General features: G+C 39.9%; 1 protein-coding gene across 2 annotated transcripts; it reads left to right on the top strand.

The window, feature by feature from the left end:
• Positions 1–517: 517 nt before the first annotated feature.
• On the top strand, positions 518–10,366 carry syn1 (synapsin I). Of its 2 annotated transcripts, none has more exons than XM_063897878.1 (14): positions 518–769; positions 1,042–1,575; positions 2,512–2,569; positions 3,147–3,238; positions 3,397–3,553; positions 3,674–3,763; positions 4,268–4,330; positions 4,419–4,561; positions 4,656–4,730; positions 4,831–4,933; positions 5,024–5,161; positions 5,673–5,742; positions 5,868–6,342; positions 7,317–10,366. In XM_063897878.1, the coding sequence occupies exons 2-14, from the start codon at positions 1,178–1,180 to the stop codon at positions 7,450–7,452; spliced, it is 1,998 nt and encodes a 665-aa protein (XP_063753948.1). In that variant the 5' UTR covers positions 518–769; positions 1,042–1,177; the 3' UTR covers positions 7,453–10,366. The 2 variants fall into 2 exon arrangements, with proteins under 2 accessions (XP_063753948.1, XP_063753949.1); XM_063897879.1 differs by having other exon boundaries at positions 7,355–10,366.
• The last annotated feature ends 6,189 nt before the right edge of the window (positions 10,367–16,555 follow it).

Consider the following 16,555-nt stretch of genomic DNA (forward strand, 5'->3'; position numbering starts at 1 on the left):
ATCACTGTATAAGGAGCGGGACACACCCTATGGAAAAACATGGCCACAAGTCGCTCAGCGGCGTCAATAAATTAAACGTTGTGTTCGGGTTGGTGTGTATTTTCGCCCATATCGCAGAGCTATGTCCAGCAAATGTTTGGTATCTAATCTTGATGTTACAAGAGTTACAATTTCACTTCAATTTGCCGCATAACGACAGCAAGTGAGCTGATAGCAAATATGAACAGTAACGTTTCTGATAAACCAACAACAGCCCTAAAATGAGTTAAGTAGCCTAGTCAGTGGACTTTTGAAAGAATAACTCATTTAAATTCCCCTTTTTCAATAAAACAGCGTTTGCTTGCAATATCATGTTAATATTTAGCACGATTGTAAAGGTACATTTTTCACCTCATGCTGTTAATTCTATAATATAACATTTAACAAAATAATAGTTAACATGCGTTTATTTTGAAATCCTCACCCGGAAGTCGAGTATCGTACACTGCCTGACTTGACTCTCATGCAGCCTTGCAGCCTCCTTTCCATACGATGACTGGGAGTGACGCAGGGCAGACGGAAAAAACTAGGACAAGAGGTTAAAGAAGGACAGGGGAAACAGCAGTGATGCTGAGAGGGCTATAGTTTATATTTCACAGGTTCAATACCGATCCACTGCCTGCCCCCTGCACAGAGGACATGAGAGTAACCTGTATGTAGTCTTCCCTTGAGAGATAAAAAATAAAGCATCATCACCTCATCCTTGGGGCGGATAAGGACATACTCCCAGGTAGGTTTCATCCTGCCTTGTTATGACTGTAAATGATTAGCCTACTACAGTGATTAGTTGCTTTATTAACACAATCCATATGCTACATGTGGTAATGATTTATTTTTCGTTTAAGCCAGGCGTGTGGATCTTTATTCTAGAGGCTGTGTGATGCTCTGTGATTGCTCTACCTTTGCTAATTCCTCGAGCTACACAGTCACGATTCCTTACTACGGTAATGTCACATTAAAAACCTGCACCTAATACATAACACGAAACTTGTTTCTCTTTAGGTAACGTTGGTCCACATCGCTGTAGGTGGAAAAGTAGCCTAGTCATATTTTTCTCACTGATCACTAAGTTGGAAGTCGCATCCAGTTGGGAGGATATTTGGACACCTCTTTCCCGTCATTTTAGAAAGTCTCCATCATGAACTACCTGCGTCGACGACTCTCGGACAGCAATTTTATGTCCAACCTGCCTAATGGCTACATGACGGATCTCCAACGCCCCGACCCACCGCAGCAAAGCCCCGCAGTGTCGCCCGGGCCGACAGAGAGGCGCCAGTCCACCAGCCAGCCGCAGCCTCAGCAGCAGCCGCAGCCTCAGCCTCAGCCCCAGCCCCAGCCCCAGCCCCAGCCCCAGCCTCAGCCCCAGCCCCAGCCCCAGCCTGCAAGTGGAGGCTCCAGCTTCTTCTCCTCCATATCCAATGCTGTGAAACAGACCACGGCTGCTGCTGCTGCGACATTATCCGAGGCGGCGGACCGTGCAGGAGTCACCAGCAGTGCAAAGATCCTCCTGGTTATCGATGACCTGCAGACCGACTGGTAAGAGCAGTGCGCATAGCTAGCGTGGTGCCTCGTCCAGACACAAATATGTGACAGACCTTGGGTTGCAGTGGCCTAACATCCAGAAGGTCATATGATTCAACCGGTACTGTGATTCTTATCACGTATTACAACCGCTGGCTTGAGGCTCACACCTGAAACACCGTGCATGTGTTTGGTTGTGCCACTGCAAAAACGTCACAAACTGAAAGCAGAAAAAACATTTGTATTAAAACATATTTAGCTCCTGTCAAAAATAATATTGCAGTTGCATTTTACAATTCAAATGCTTAATATAAGGCCAATACACTGGGTATTGGCAAATGTTACCATCATGCTTCATTTATTTTCAAGTCGAGTGGATGTAAGAGCAAATTGTGCATGCATCAGGTTAGTAAAGTCAAGCCTTCACACCAGTATACATAATGCATGCCTATTGGAGCTTTGTGCACAAGCTTGGGTGATAAAACACTGCCCCAGAAACACTGCACCCAGAATCTCACCCTTGGTGAGAATAAACTATGCTGATCACCACATCAAATCCCTCTTAACTCACAGTGCAGACACTCTGCAGCTCTATTACTCTGTTACAATAGACAGTATGTGGACATTTATAATTCATGAGAAAGTGAAGTGCCAGAATTTGTGTCCTTTTTGTATATGCTATACCCCCGGGTATGTAATGTTGCATGGTGCCTGCAAAAGACTGTGAAACATCTTCACCTGATGCATTGCCAGGAGCCACAGTTATGACAGTATGCAGCATACTGCCACTAGCAGATTTCTCTGTGAATAAATTGCATTTTGTTCCAGTGACTTCTGAATTGTTCTGCTCATGCTGGACGAAATATCAGCTGTTGATTACAGTAGTCATTTTTTATTAACGTTTTATGTCTGGATACAACAGGTGGATTCAAATTCTTGTTTTTCATGCAGGGTGAAGGTCTTCAGAGGAAGAAAGGTTCATGGTGAATTTGACATCAAGGTTGAACAGGTATGTTTTACAACTGTAACTATTTGCTTTGTTCTGTGCTTGATAACATTATATCTTACTAGGATGACAGGGAACTTTCTAAAGTCCAGACTAGATTAGTAGAATGAAACCAACCCAGGTTTACTGAGCCTCATGAACAGTGTGTGTGAAGTGTGAACTTCAGTAGGAGGGATGTTACAAGAAATAAATAGTTTGTGTTTTTCTTTTTATAAATAACAACAACTTTTATATCAAATCCTGGCAATGGGAATAATTGTTACATTTTTATCTGAAGATGAATGCGTTGTCTTTGGCATCTTTATAGCACCAGTAAAATCCTTATCGTTTTTAGATCTTTTTCTCTGCATGAAACTGCATTTGCATGTTCCTCCCTTTTTTGTTAATCTACATCAAGCTGAGCCAACATTTCCATTATTCCCCTTGTTGGTTCTTAAAAGGAAGAATACCCTCTAGATAACGTTTGCCATCGTATAAAAGTACCCTGTAATAACCTGGCTCAGGTAGCGTAATTCAATGCTGTTGTTTTGATCACAGTGTTTTGTATTCTGTTGAATAAGTCTTCCCATCGTCCTTTTAGGCAGAATTCTATGAAACCAGCCTGGTGGTCAATTCCACAGGCACCTACAGTGTGGAAATAGATGCGATCAGGAATGGACATAAGGTTACTAAGTAAGTACACTGTTAAATAGTTTATACTCCCATGTGTGCTGCAATTTTTTATGAATCTGCTGAAATTCCATAAACTATACCCTCAATGAAAGTACCTAATAACTGCCGAGTTTGTCTTGCAATGCAGTTTAATTTTTAGCTAATGTCCCCTCTCCTAGATCCTTGAAGCCAGACTTTGTGCTGATCAGACAGCACGCCTTCAGCATGGACAAGAATGGAGACCACCGGAACATAGTGATTGGACTGCAGTATGCTGGACTGCCAAGTGTTAACTCCTTGCACTCTCTCTACAATTTCTGTGACAAACCATGGGTGGTAAGTATTAATTCATTTATTTGCTAATGCGAAACAATATTGCACATTAAGTTCACCTGCATAAACATATTAACACTTGGTTTACAAATGCTGCATTGTTAACACTTGTGTTCCTTTTAGTTTGCGCAGATGTCTAGACTCCACAAGCAACTGGGCCCCGATGAGTTCCCTCTGATAGAGCAGGTTTATTATCCAAACCACAAGGAAATGGTGAGCTTTTTGCCATCTGCTCTCCTTCTCTCTCTCCTCCCCCTTCCGACTTGTGCTGATGGGTATGTCTTAATGTTAAACCATTAAAGCGACACATGGTCATCCCTCTTCACGGGTCATATGATGGGGAAAGTAATTAACTTCCATGTCAATATTCTCACTTAGTAGCCGTGGCCTATCTAATTTTCATGGGATTGTCTTTTTTTTTGGGTTTAGGCAGAGTTAGTGATTACCCCTCTGCCAAGTCAGTGACAGTACAGTAACAGTGAGTCTGTTGCTGCATAGCAGTTATCTCCACCCCTGCAGTCACATGCTGACAATACTGGGCTGGCTTTCAAGTCATTAATATGAATCTGAATCTAATGCAGGAATAGAGTAGGGGTGCTTGTGTGTCACTTCTGTCTGATGGAAATTCTTAAAAAAATGTTTTTTATAATTAAGAGATCTTTACAAGTTACTGTATATAAGGACACATTTGAGAACATGATGATGTTTTTGTGACAGATTACCTCCCCTCGCTTCCCTGTGGTGGTAAAGATGGGCCATGCTCACTCAGGAATGGGAAAGGTAGTTCCAAAGGGCTCACCTTTTTACACAATTCAATTTGAACACAAATGTCTTGGAGAAACGTATGCTAGTATATTTATATTTCCAGGTGAAAGTGGACAATCAATATGATTTTCAAGATATTGCCAGTGTTGTGGCATTGACCAAGACTTATGCCACATCTGAGCCCTTCATTGATGCAAAGTATGATGTCCGCATCCAGAAGATTGGCACCAATTACAGAGCCTACATGTGAGTTTCACACTTCTACCATAGAGTTAAACTAATTTTTAGAATACATTTCATAATATATATATATATATATATATTTAATTCAAATCAACAGGAGGACATCAATTTCTGGCAACTGGAAAACCAACACTGGCTCATCGATGCTCGAACAGGTTGCCATGTCAGACAAGTAAGAGCTTAAAATCCCAATATTCACATATATGCATGTGAAATCTAATATTGTATCACAGTATACTAATATATACACTTATACTCACACATCTTTACAGGTACAGAATGTGGGTGGACTCCTGTGCCGACATCTTTGGAGGATTGGATATCTGTGCTGTGGAGGCGCTACATGGTAAAGATGGCAAGGACTACATCATAGAGGTACTTGCAGAAAGTATAACAATACAAAAGGGAATATTTGTCTGCAATCTTATGGGAAATCAATTTAATCCACCATATATGGATTTTTAGGTTGATGACTGTTCGATGCCACTGATTGGGGACCAGCAGGACGAGGATCGCGTTCAGATTGCAGAGCTGGTGATTTCTAAGATGACCCAGGCTGTTCCACGCACTTCAAGCTCTTCCACAGCCAGCCAGCCAACACAGGTACTCAAACCACACTTTTGTTAGTAGTATATGTAAGGTCTGCTTTTAATTTAGGATGTGCAGTTACATACAATGTTTCTCAGAACATCTTCATGACATATACATATAAACAAAGCATAGGAAACAACAGGAATAGAGGGCATATTATTTGTATATCCATGTGTATGTGGTGACTACTATATGAAATATTTTTTAATCTCAAAGCAATTGAGTAGTAGGTGTATATGCCAATACGTGCATTGTCTTACTGTCATTTGCATGCAGGTGCTCAAATATATTTAAACTGTCTTAAGATGTCAGGGTTGTTATTTAGGTACATATTGTAAGGTGTCATCAGCATAGAAATGGATATTATTACCAAGTCTACATACAAATGAATAGTAATGGGACAAGCACTGATTATTTTAACTTTTTTGCTCGTATAATATTTTCCATACATATCTTACTTCCGTACTTTTCTCATTTGATATACATTAACTCTCAGCCCTGTTGTCTCCTGTTTGTTTTGTAGAAAGCAGTGTCCCCTCAGCCTGTCTCCCAGCCCAAAGTAACACAGACTCAACAGCGCCCCCCACCTCAGGGTAAGAACTAATTAAATAATAATATGTTTCCCTTTGTTACAAATAAACTCTTTTTACTTCCTAGTCCAGGAAAGGATATTAGGAAAGCTTCTGAATGTGATTGCTGCCCTCACTTTCTGCTGTAGGCGGTCCTCAGCAAAGTCCTCCATCTCAGCAGCGCCCACAGCCTCAAGGCCAACCTCTTGCACAGGCACAGCAATCTAGCAGTGACCCCGGGGCCCAGGCCAAGGCTAACCAGGGACCTGCAGCCCAGCCACGGCCACCAGGTCAGGGAGCTCCTCAGCGGAGCCAGGGAGGTTCCCCTCAAGCTCAGAGGCAACAGTCCGTCCCCCAGAAACCTGCAGGAGGACCTGGCCAGAAACCTCCAGCAGGTCAGCCTCAGCAGCGGCCCGCCCAGCCCCCCAGGCAGCAGTCACAGGGGAGTGCACAGAGGGCTCCTGGCCAGCAGGGCCGTCCTGGAGGAACCACCACTCAGCAGCCCCGACCTGCTGCCCAAGGACAAGGGGGCCCAGGAGGGCGACCCCCACTTCAGCAGAAGCCTCAGCCCCCACAGAAGCCGAGTCAGGACAACCCGACTATGGGCGGCTCTCCACAGCTAAAGTGAGTATCTGTGTATGATAAATCATTGTTGATCTGTTTACTTTCATTCCTCATGAAGTGAGCCTTAGAGCTGATCCTTTCTTATTTTTGCCTGCAATGAGATATGCATGCCACAGGAAAATCCTTTCATTCTCTTTATTGACAAACAATCCTCTTGGATGTGCATGAGTTATTGATTGTTACATTTTCAGTCCTTCAGCAGCATTTTCACAAAACATAACATTTCAGATTGTCTCCAGAGATCGTGATACATTTAGCCAACAATGAGCTGCAGGCTTGGAGTTGTTCACATGAATGTATCACAAACATCTATATCCAAATTGTGTTCAGTAATTCTTACAATTAGGTTTTGTTGTAAATTGTTCTCTATTTATACTCTTCTTAAGCTGACATGCTTTCACACAGTATAAAGCAATATTTTCTTACACGGAAAAATCTAATTTGCCATCTAGAGTTGACTAATTATTGATAAAACAATTAACAAATACATTATTATTGACATATACTGTAAAGAAAGTTCAACTCATATATTTTTATGATTCACGTTCAGTAACAGAAATTAAAGTGGTACAACATATAAGATAACTCTAACAAATTTGAAAAAATCCATTACATATGAGATTAAGCAGTATAAACTGAACTCAAAAACAGACGTTTACTACCCACAGCTTATACAGCTCTGACATTTTCATCTGTATTTGTTGAATATATTCAGAGAATTTCGCTGCAGAGTAATCTGCATCATTGCTCCTACCTTCTCCGGCTGGTGGCTTCCATGAACAAATTACTTATACTGAATACAGAATGACCACACAGAAAGGAATTAGATGGGATTTTATCTTCTTCCATCAAGCCTTTTTTCTCTGCTGCATCTCTCTCTGTTTTGCCGTGCTCCAGTAGTTTCATTCCATAGGTTTGCTGCATGACTTTAATAGCCTCTTCCTCTCCTCTATTGCCATTTCCTCTCTTTATAGCAAGTCCCAGTCTCTTACCAATACCTTCAACATTCCAGAAATCCCAGCGCCACGAGCCAACCTTAGCCAGGACGAAGTGAAGGCTGAAACCATACGCAATCTACGCAAATCTTTTGCCAGTCTCTTCTCAGACTGAGATGGCAAAAGCCCCCTTTCCTCTCCTCCTACTGACAGAAAGATGGACAGGCAAACTTAAGGACTAATTCCCCCAACGAACAAGGACCAACAGGATGCCATCTCCAATTCATGTGCATTGACCCTGATATGAAAATGTACACACTGCCTAAACAGTTACCACCTTTGAAAATGAACAAAAAGTAGATTACACAGTAAATGTAGGCACTGATATCTGAAACATTCCTTGCCTTGCCTCACGCTTAAGTACGTCATCTTCTTTCGTGTCACACAAATGATACACATAAAAAAGCCTGTATATGCATGAACAGACATACACAAAAATAAGAAACAAAACAACAAAGTACTTCTCCCACTTGTTTGCTGGTGCCGTAAAGTCATTGTGATCTTAATGTTTAAAGTTTGGCTGGTTAGCCGAACAACTAAATGAATTAAGGGACTGTATGAAAATTATTGGGGGTTGGAGGGGTGCTGAATCTAATATTTAATTTTGTAAAGCAATTTTCAATATCAAATTATAATATATTTATGTCAAGAATAACTAAATATAGCAGCTCTCTATTTTTTAAAATATTGAGCTTGCAAATCAACTGTTATTATATACTGTGCATATCAAAAATGCACTTCCGTGGCACGCGAGAAAACCATCATTATGATTTACTATTTTATCTATTTTTATATCACTCATCACAAGCCAATATTATGATACAAAATAGAAATATAGGGTTAGATATAAAAAATATACAGCCTCCCTTTTACACATACAAAAGTTACAGTAATCCTTCCCCTTGTATTTCCCTTTCCACCCCTTATCATGTTTGTACAGTCCCTAACTCAGCACAGCTGCACACATAGGATGTCCAGTGTTAGCTAATGCTAGATCTGTTTTGCGCTGTTGGCCACTCATGGTGATGTCTTAGCTGCATGTCAACAGGAGGCAATGGTCGCATTTGCCAACCGCTTGGCGCTTGTAACTGTGTCGTCACATGTAGTTGAATTAGTTTGTAAAAAGTAACCTAGTAGGTGTTGTGAGTATGTTGTTGCTGCCACTTTTTCCCCGTTTTCAGCTCTCCACCTTGAACGCATGCCTTACACAGACAAAAACGTCAGATCAGATGCAGTTGCTTCAGGGATGTCCATTGAATGTGACTCTTGTATGTGGGTGAGGGTCTTCCATTAGTTTTATTTTGGTTGTTAGCTAATAAGGAAAGGAAAGCATGCATTTAAATGAGGTATAATTTTTCTATTATTTTAGATGCATTTGCACACAGAGTATAATGCAAAATGATACTTGAATACCGTGACAATGACTGATGTATGAAGTCTATATTTTTCAGGTTTATTGGTCGGCCACTTGACAAAGTAACAACTTGATGGTCCCACCCCAGGGGGTTGCTGTTCAGTACAGTAGGACACAAAATATGCAGGGTTAACAACTGTTCAGGTACAGTTAGAGTATAGTGAAAAGTCTTAGTGATTATTTATAGACAGTTTAATTTCATATTCCCTTATTAAGCAATGTAATGGTACTTCTGACTGTAGATCAGCTATGAATTTAGTGGATGTACAGTAAGTGAGTGGATAATGTCAAGTTTAATTTAGTAGCTTGTCAATGCAATGTGAGGTTGCACTTGAGTAACTCCAAACCTGAGTATGCATCATGCAGTCAGTACAGCAGACTTTCTGCTTCAATATATGCCTTGCGGTTTACAGTGGGTTAACAGTCTGTCAGAAGAGCTTATACAATAAAGAAAGCATGTAAAAGTGATGCCAACTCTGGGTTGAACACCTGCAGTGGAATAAGTACTTCCTGCAACCCTCTCTCGCACTGACTTCTGAAAAAGGATTCTGTTTCCAGGCAATACAAATGTCTTCCAGAAGGGGTGTTTTCCATTTGAATGTAGTATGGCAATATCATGTTTTTTAGAGAAGACCCAATAGCCAAAAAGAAAGTCCTGGTTCCCCTGTAGATTCTTCATGCTGCCTGTGTTTTGTGTAGCCACAGTGACCCCTTGTGCTCAATGGTGCATACATGTATGAATGTCGTTCTGTAACTGGTCAAGCCAAATAGTTGTGTTGTACAGAGCCCTGAGTGATGCACATTGTCCCCTGTATCCCCTGCTGCTATGTGTGCTGGTTGATATGATATGTGTTCTTTGTGTTTGCTTTATCTTTTTCTATCTGGGGACTGTCTTGAGCTTGTAAGTTTATGCAGTAGTGATTCAGGGCTTCATTTTTAAACTCTACAGTGACTCAGTGTCAGTACATGACATGTCGGATTTATTGTGGCACAGCCTTATGCCAAGAGAATCAGTAATAGCAACTTTGTATGATTGTTACACTGAGTGTGTAATTTATGAAAATGAGCCATCACAATCAGCATGGATGGTTCATTTTGAAAAATGTCATACTGGCAATCTGTTGGCCATATTAAGACATACCATTTGCTGTGTCACCTCCTGAAACATACAGGATGAGCTCTGAAAGCAATGCAAATAATTAGTTTTATGTATTCATGTTTTTAATCAGATTTCTTTTTAAAGTTTACATTATTTATGGTGGATGTATCTGACTGTGAATGTACATCTATTATTTTATTTTTACTGCTGGTTTTATTGTTTTCTAAATGCATTGTATAATCATTGTGAAAAGATAAAATCCTTAAAAATATGAGTGGAAGTCGTGTCAATTGATGCCTGCCGGATTTAAAATCGTACATCATCAATGTAAGTGCAAGAATCAAAAAGCTGAGGTTTTTGTTATTATAAAAATAAGATCCTGCAAAATGTAAATCATGGTGGAATATTGAATTAAATGTAAAACAAATGGATGTTATATGCAATGTAGCTATATTATGTGAAAAATGAATATGTTATTAAAACACACACATGTCTAATAAAGTCTATGACCAACAATGACTGTTGTGAGATCACTATCTAACACTTGCGGTTCTATTAGCGGGACATCTCTTAGCGGGTGACCAATCGGACCAATCCGGACAGCTAACCAATCAGGGCAGATGGGCTCTGGTTTCAAAGGGTGGAAAGAGGTGCTGCAGCACTGGCAGTATGAGAAAAATAAAGAGCTTTTTGAACATTAAAACATGGACACGTGTAAAGGCACAAAATAAAATGATGAACCTGAAAAGGACCATAATAGTTAAACCTTTAATTAGGTTTGACTATTCATTTTAGATGTTTGTTTTTCGCTTTTAAAAATTGTTAAACGTTTATTCATTAGTCCCTTATTGTATATTCCAGACTTAACACAATTCATCACAGGGATAACAATTGAAATGACCCCAAAACACATATATAAGTTTCACCTCATTCCGTTTATTGGAACTCCTTAGTAAATAATTCAAAAGTATTTCTACACACACATTAATTGAAAAGCTCAAGGCTTTAAGTGCCATAGCTGGGTGAAGTGCATAATCTTGTGCTAGCTTTGTGTGCATTAGCTGCAGCTACAAACATATCGTTGTATTGTTTTGTTCTCCTCATAAGTAATAGATAGAGTTGTCAGAGTTGGCCCTGTTAACCGTCACACAACAAACTTATTTAAGACATTAGGACAACTGACAAAGAACCCTGCATGAACTATAGGAAAATACATTGGTGGTGTAATGTTAAAATACTGTATTTTCTTTACATTTCTTGTCCTCTGAAAAAAATCCTAAGATTATTATAATTATTTTAGAATAGTTATTTATTTAGCCCAATCTGATAAATTACAAATTGGACCCAGGTGGTATCCCCTGTATTTAGACATTCTTTAAAAGCAGACAACAATCATATGAAAGGATTAGGAAAAAGTGGTTTGACAAAATTGTGAACAATTTTACAAAATGATGTGTAGAAACTATTTTGTTGTTGGATGTTTATTATAAATGTAATTCGGTTTCAAATGGTTAGCTGAGTAAACTTTGCTCAGTTAACAGTGTTTGAATAGTAGTTTCAGTGGATCCAGTCTAATGTGACCACGAGGTGGTGTTTGCATGCAGTCTCACCACAATAGCCCTCAATCATGCACAAGATTATGTAATACATTTTACTCTGATGTAATGTCTGTATCTCCTTGATCACATAGCATTATTGCTTTCAGTTGAAACATGCTTTGACTGAATAAATTGATGCATCCAAACAATCAAATAAAAAAATGTTCAGTGCTACAGTTTTTATTTACACTAAATAAGTCACACGTCACTGATTATTCATGTGGTATGGAAGAGTTTTATTGGAGGTTTGCTGTGTTATGATTTGCAATGAGGTCTCATTTGCATTGTGTTTTCTGAGACATTTGGTTGATAATCACATTGAAAACATAAAGAAAATACAAATACCAATGTGAGCATAATCCTATTATACAAAACAAATCTGGCACATAGCCTACAGTCAGAACAAATGACTCTGAAACTTCTCATCATAGCCTATATTTTTTCTAGATTAATGACCTAATTTGAGGAAAAAACACATTATGTTCCAATGTCTTTTGGACTTTCATTATGACTGCAAATCTAAATGCAGCAGCTGCAGTTTAGAGAGGCCAATTGTATCAATTCAAAATAATGACTGTGTTTTATTGTACGAATCAATGACTGCATCTACAGCTGTAACAAATTCATTAAAATTTAGATATTTTACTTTCACCTCGTCAAACTTTAAAACGATTTGCCCTTTCTACATTTCTGGGATGGTCGGGTTTGTGCAGTGATGGAGAAAGCTCAATTTTAATCGCCACATGGATCAATTTCTTTTTCCCTTGAAAGTTTTCATCACAGTGTGGAGTACAAAATCCAATTTGCAGGCATGTACGTTGTATAGCAGCTCCTGAACAAAAGGTCAGTCTCTTTTTTAAATCTCTGCTCTTTCTATCTAGCTGCCCAGTGGGCCATACATTTTCCTTCAACAAATCTATGTTTGGTTAACAGTTAGGATGCTCGATTAAAGACATCAATTATTGAACTTGTTCTGGAAGGCGATTACATTCAATTTTTGGACAATTTAAGAGTGAAAATCAGCATCATTCACACATATTATGATCCTACACCAGCAAAGGAGTGACTTTGGTTTGTAGATTAGACGACAATATGCTGTTATTGGACAGAGTTTAACACTATTCTCCAAAAAATGGCATCCATTCACAAGAAAACAACAGAAATCGTGATTTCATCCCACTGCAGTCACTCCTGAGATGTTGTGCAATCATTCTAATACAACTCCTATGACTTTGCAGGGTACAAACAAAGTATTCAAGGGTACTGCCAGCAATAATCTTGTTCTTTTATGGGAGGGGCACTCACCACTTCTTCTCTGAGCCAGGATATTTCCAGAGTTGACCCATTTAAACAGCCTGGAAAAAGCTGCAAGCACAGGTGCATCTGGATGGCTGCAACTGCCAACCTTAAAGCGTAATTACATACATTAGGTGTCAAAACTGATCTGCACATGTCATTTGATGGGTGGATGTGGAAACTATGCAGGGTATGAAAGGGGAAAATTCCAAACAACGAGGTCACATTCTCTTGGATTCATTTAAAATACATGAACAGAAAACATACAACCAAGTCTTCTCAATCATTCTTTTATGAAGGAAGAAGAAATGTGTCAGGCCACCATTTGTTGTTTTATTCAGAAATTAGATCGCAGTCTTTGAGGGTGAAACAGTGGCTGCTACAGCTATTATACATGGCCTACAGCTTCGGACAATTAGTGCAACTCAGTACTGCTTTGCATTGTACTGTTGTGGGATAGAGAGCGAGAGATATCCATATTTAGAAGGACCTCATTGATTCTTCCTAACTGAGGAACAAAGGATTTGTTGTCTGTCCAGTCTTGAATAGCAGGGCCTTAATGACAGCCCCGCAGTATAAAAAGTACTGCTAACCCCAAACACAGTTTGAAAATCTGATGAAACCCTTCGAATGTAATGTAGCTTCAATCTTTTTCTATGTTGTTACATAACAATATCCTAGTGACAATGCACAACCACAAATAATTCACACCATCAGGAGACCTTGAAAACAAACTGCACCCGGTGAGAGGCCTGTCTCTTTGCTCGTGTTTCCCCTTTAATAAACTTGAACACATGACCAAGTGGTTCCTTAGCCAAAATAGCAGATGATGAAGGATGAAAGAGGAGTGTGTAGTAAAAATTTAATTAAGACTCACCATGGGGATGTCTTACTGTGACTCCAGATACCAGGACACAGGAGTTTGTGTTTGCTCAGTGCAGCTGTGAATAATATCTACTCTATTCTTACTTTGACCTACATGTACTGACAGGAGGATCTAAGATTATGCCCACATGAGTCCTTCTTCTCGTCATTTTTTCACCGTGAGGCTGCCAGAGGGGTCTCCTTATGGTTAACCTTATGTTATCTTTAAATTGTCAACCTCTGCCGGAGATAACTTGGACAGAAGAGACAACAACACTATGTTTCCACCACATGTGCAGTTGATACGAAGCTGCACTGCTCAATACCTTCTGCGATGCATTTGCAGATTGTTGAAGGTTGACAAGCAATTTTCACCTCCCTATGTCTCATCCTCGTGACGTAGATTTTTATGGTCTCCGTGGAAGACTCCCATCAGCGCTTTACTTCACTCCCTTTGAAATCAATTCAGTCTCTTTTGCTCCTACTCAGTGTGGGTTACCATGGATACCACTCCCAAATGGTTTGGCTTGTACATGAATTTGTTTATGGGTGTTACTTGGAGGGGATAGGAATGTTCTTTTTTTGTGCAGCCAAAGTAAACAAAATGTGCTAATTAAGCATGGGAAAACAACCTTGTGTTGTTAGTTATTCTATTCAATTGTATTCTATTCCTTAAAGATGAGAGCTAGACCTCAAGGTGTTCACATTCAGGTGATGTAGCAGCAACAGAGTAAGAGTAAAACACAGGATAATACAATTACAAATCACACAAAACAAGGCCAGAAAAAATTAAGAGACCACTTCAGCATTATCATTTTCTCTTGTTTTATCATTTATAGGTATGTCTTTGAGTTAAGTTATTATTTAAAAAATCAACAGACACTAGAATGGCTTGCCATACATGTAGAGATAAAGTTTTATGTCTCTTCATGTTTTCTGGAGCTGTATATACAGTGCAATTTATCTTTACATTGGAAAACCTTTGGTTGTGCAGCCTGATGGCTATTGGTACAAAAGGCAGTCCAAGGCACTTAGTGGTGGGCCGAGGAGGGATGAGTCTGTGGCTGAACGTATTTCTCAGTTTCACTATCTCAGCATGGAACGGTTCCCCAGGATACAGTTCAGCTTTCTCCTCGTCCTCCCCTCCGCAACTTCCTCCAGATTGTCCAGTTTAGGTCCAACGACAGAGCTAGCCTTCTTCACAAGCGTATTAAGCCTGTCCATATCCCTTTTGTTGGTGTTTACCCCCCAGCACACCACAGAAAAGAAGAGCACACTGACAACGACAGACATCTGCAGCAGCGGGTACAGCGAGGATCATGCGATATCTACTGGCAAAATTGGAATATATTATAAAAGTATTATTTTTTGATTTCCTGTATAATGACCACTAACTAAGAGTCCGCCATGTTTCACCACTATGTATAGTAAGAAGTAAAAAGAAACTACATTGGATTGAAATGCCCTTTTAGCAATTTTACGGCCACTGTATGATCTCTGGCGGAAACGATTGAGTGGACTAGTATTTCTAGAGTTGGAAGAAGATATTGAACTTAAGTAAAAGTAGAAGTACCAGAGTGTAGGAGACTCTGTTACAAGTAAAAGTCCAGCATTCAAAATGTGACTCAAGTAAAAGTACAAACATTTGCCATTGTTACAACATGCAGTGTTAACTACATGAGGATACTAGTAAGAGTTACTCAAGTGCATTCAGGAAAAACCTAAAATCTTCTGAAAATAATCTACTCTGATCCACCAGGAATCAAAGCTACGCCAACGTGGATTCTTCTGTTCCCTGTTGAGCCAAAATATCCAAATACTTAACTTGGCCGCATCTAAATCCTCACAGAATAACTAAATGGAAGCGTTTTATATGGGCCAACACAACTGTAAATCATGTCTGGAGCAAGAAAGTTTGACCAAGAGGATTGAGTGGTTTAATAAAAAAGACTTAATCAGGGTTCATTTGGAATTAAGGGAAGACTGGTGCATCTCCCTGAGTGTTCAGATTCACAGCTGCTGCATTTAACTCCCCTCTGAGTCCACTGAATCAGAGTGTATACATATTTTATATAAGGCATTGAAAGGTCCTTTAATATCTGAGGGAAACACCCACATTCAGACATATGTCTATCTACAAGGTCTAATTCTGGCCGTTTGAAATATTCAACACTGCAGTGACCGTGGACAACATCCCCAGCTTCCATGGAGATTCCTTGTGAAACAGAAAGTGTTGAAATACGTTTGCCTTAAAGTGGCTGTCTAATTCATTTTCGTTGTTTCCTCTGACATATCATTACACTCCAAAATAACCGAAGCTGAGAGGTACTCTACACATTGGCTATTTTGGGATGGACTTTGTAAGCAATTGGGCCTTGCTGTGTGCGCATCCCCGCATCTCTTATGTAATTCCTTCCCATGGGAACAGAGAAATCAGAAGGAAAAGTTTGTAGAGAGTCACTTAATCTTACGTAGAGTTAATTGGAGACAGCTGGAGAACTGACAGTTGTTTACTGTGCCAGCAAGAGAGTGAAACAGTGCAAGAACAAAGCAGAATGTCCAGACTCTTCCTTATGGCTCATTATTGCAGACATGTCAAAGCAGCGTGAAGGCTTGTTTCAGCAATCGAAGCGTAGAGTGAAGCAGTGTTCCACCTTAATGTTGTTACTTTGTGGTAGTATAAACCTGATTGATCCCTGTCAGAGGGGCCTCTAATCAACAGGGAACCATTGATTTCCTCTCCACAGAACCTACAAGGTGCCCGAGACACCTGCTAGCAGCCAGCTGACAGACACTTATGCCTGCAAACCAACAGCTGACACAAACTGATGCCAAACCAATGCACTGTGTTGGAGAGGGTGAGTCACACATGCTCAGATAGAGCCCACTCTTAGGGATGCTGGATGCTTTACAATGTGAGATTCACTGTAGTGTCATTCTGAATCAT

Source organism: Eleginops maclovinus, chromosome 12, assembly GCF_036324505.1.
Source record: "Eleginops maclovinus isolate JMC-PN-2008 ecotype Puerto Natales chromosome 12, JC_Emac_rtc_rv5, whole genome shotgun sequence".
NCBI classification, from domain to species: Eukaryota; Metazoa; Chordata; class Actinopteri; order Perciformes; family Eleginopidae; genus Eleginops; species Eleginops maclovinus.

What these genes read in the sequence shown, in the direction of transcription:
- syn1 (XM_063897878.1), top strand. Translation starts at nt 1,178, where the DNA reads ATGAACTACCTGCGTCGACGACTCTCGGACAGCAATTTTATGTCCAAC. An exon ending in TCTGTGACAAACCATGGGTG is followed by an intron (nt 3,554 to 3,673) that starts GTAAGTATTAAT and finishes TGTTCCTTTTAG; the next exon opens with TTTGCGCAGATGTCTAGACT. An exon ending in ATCCAAACCACAAGGAAATG is followed by an intron (nt 3,764 to 4,267) that starts GTGAGCTTTTTG and finishes TTTTTGTGACAG; the next exon opens with ATTACCTCCCCTCGCTTCCC.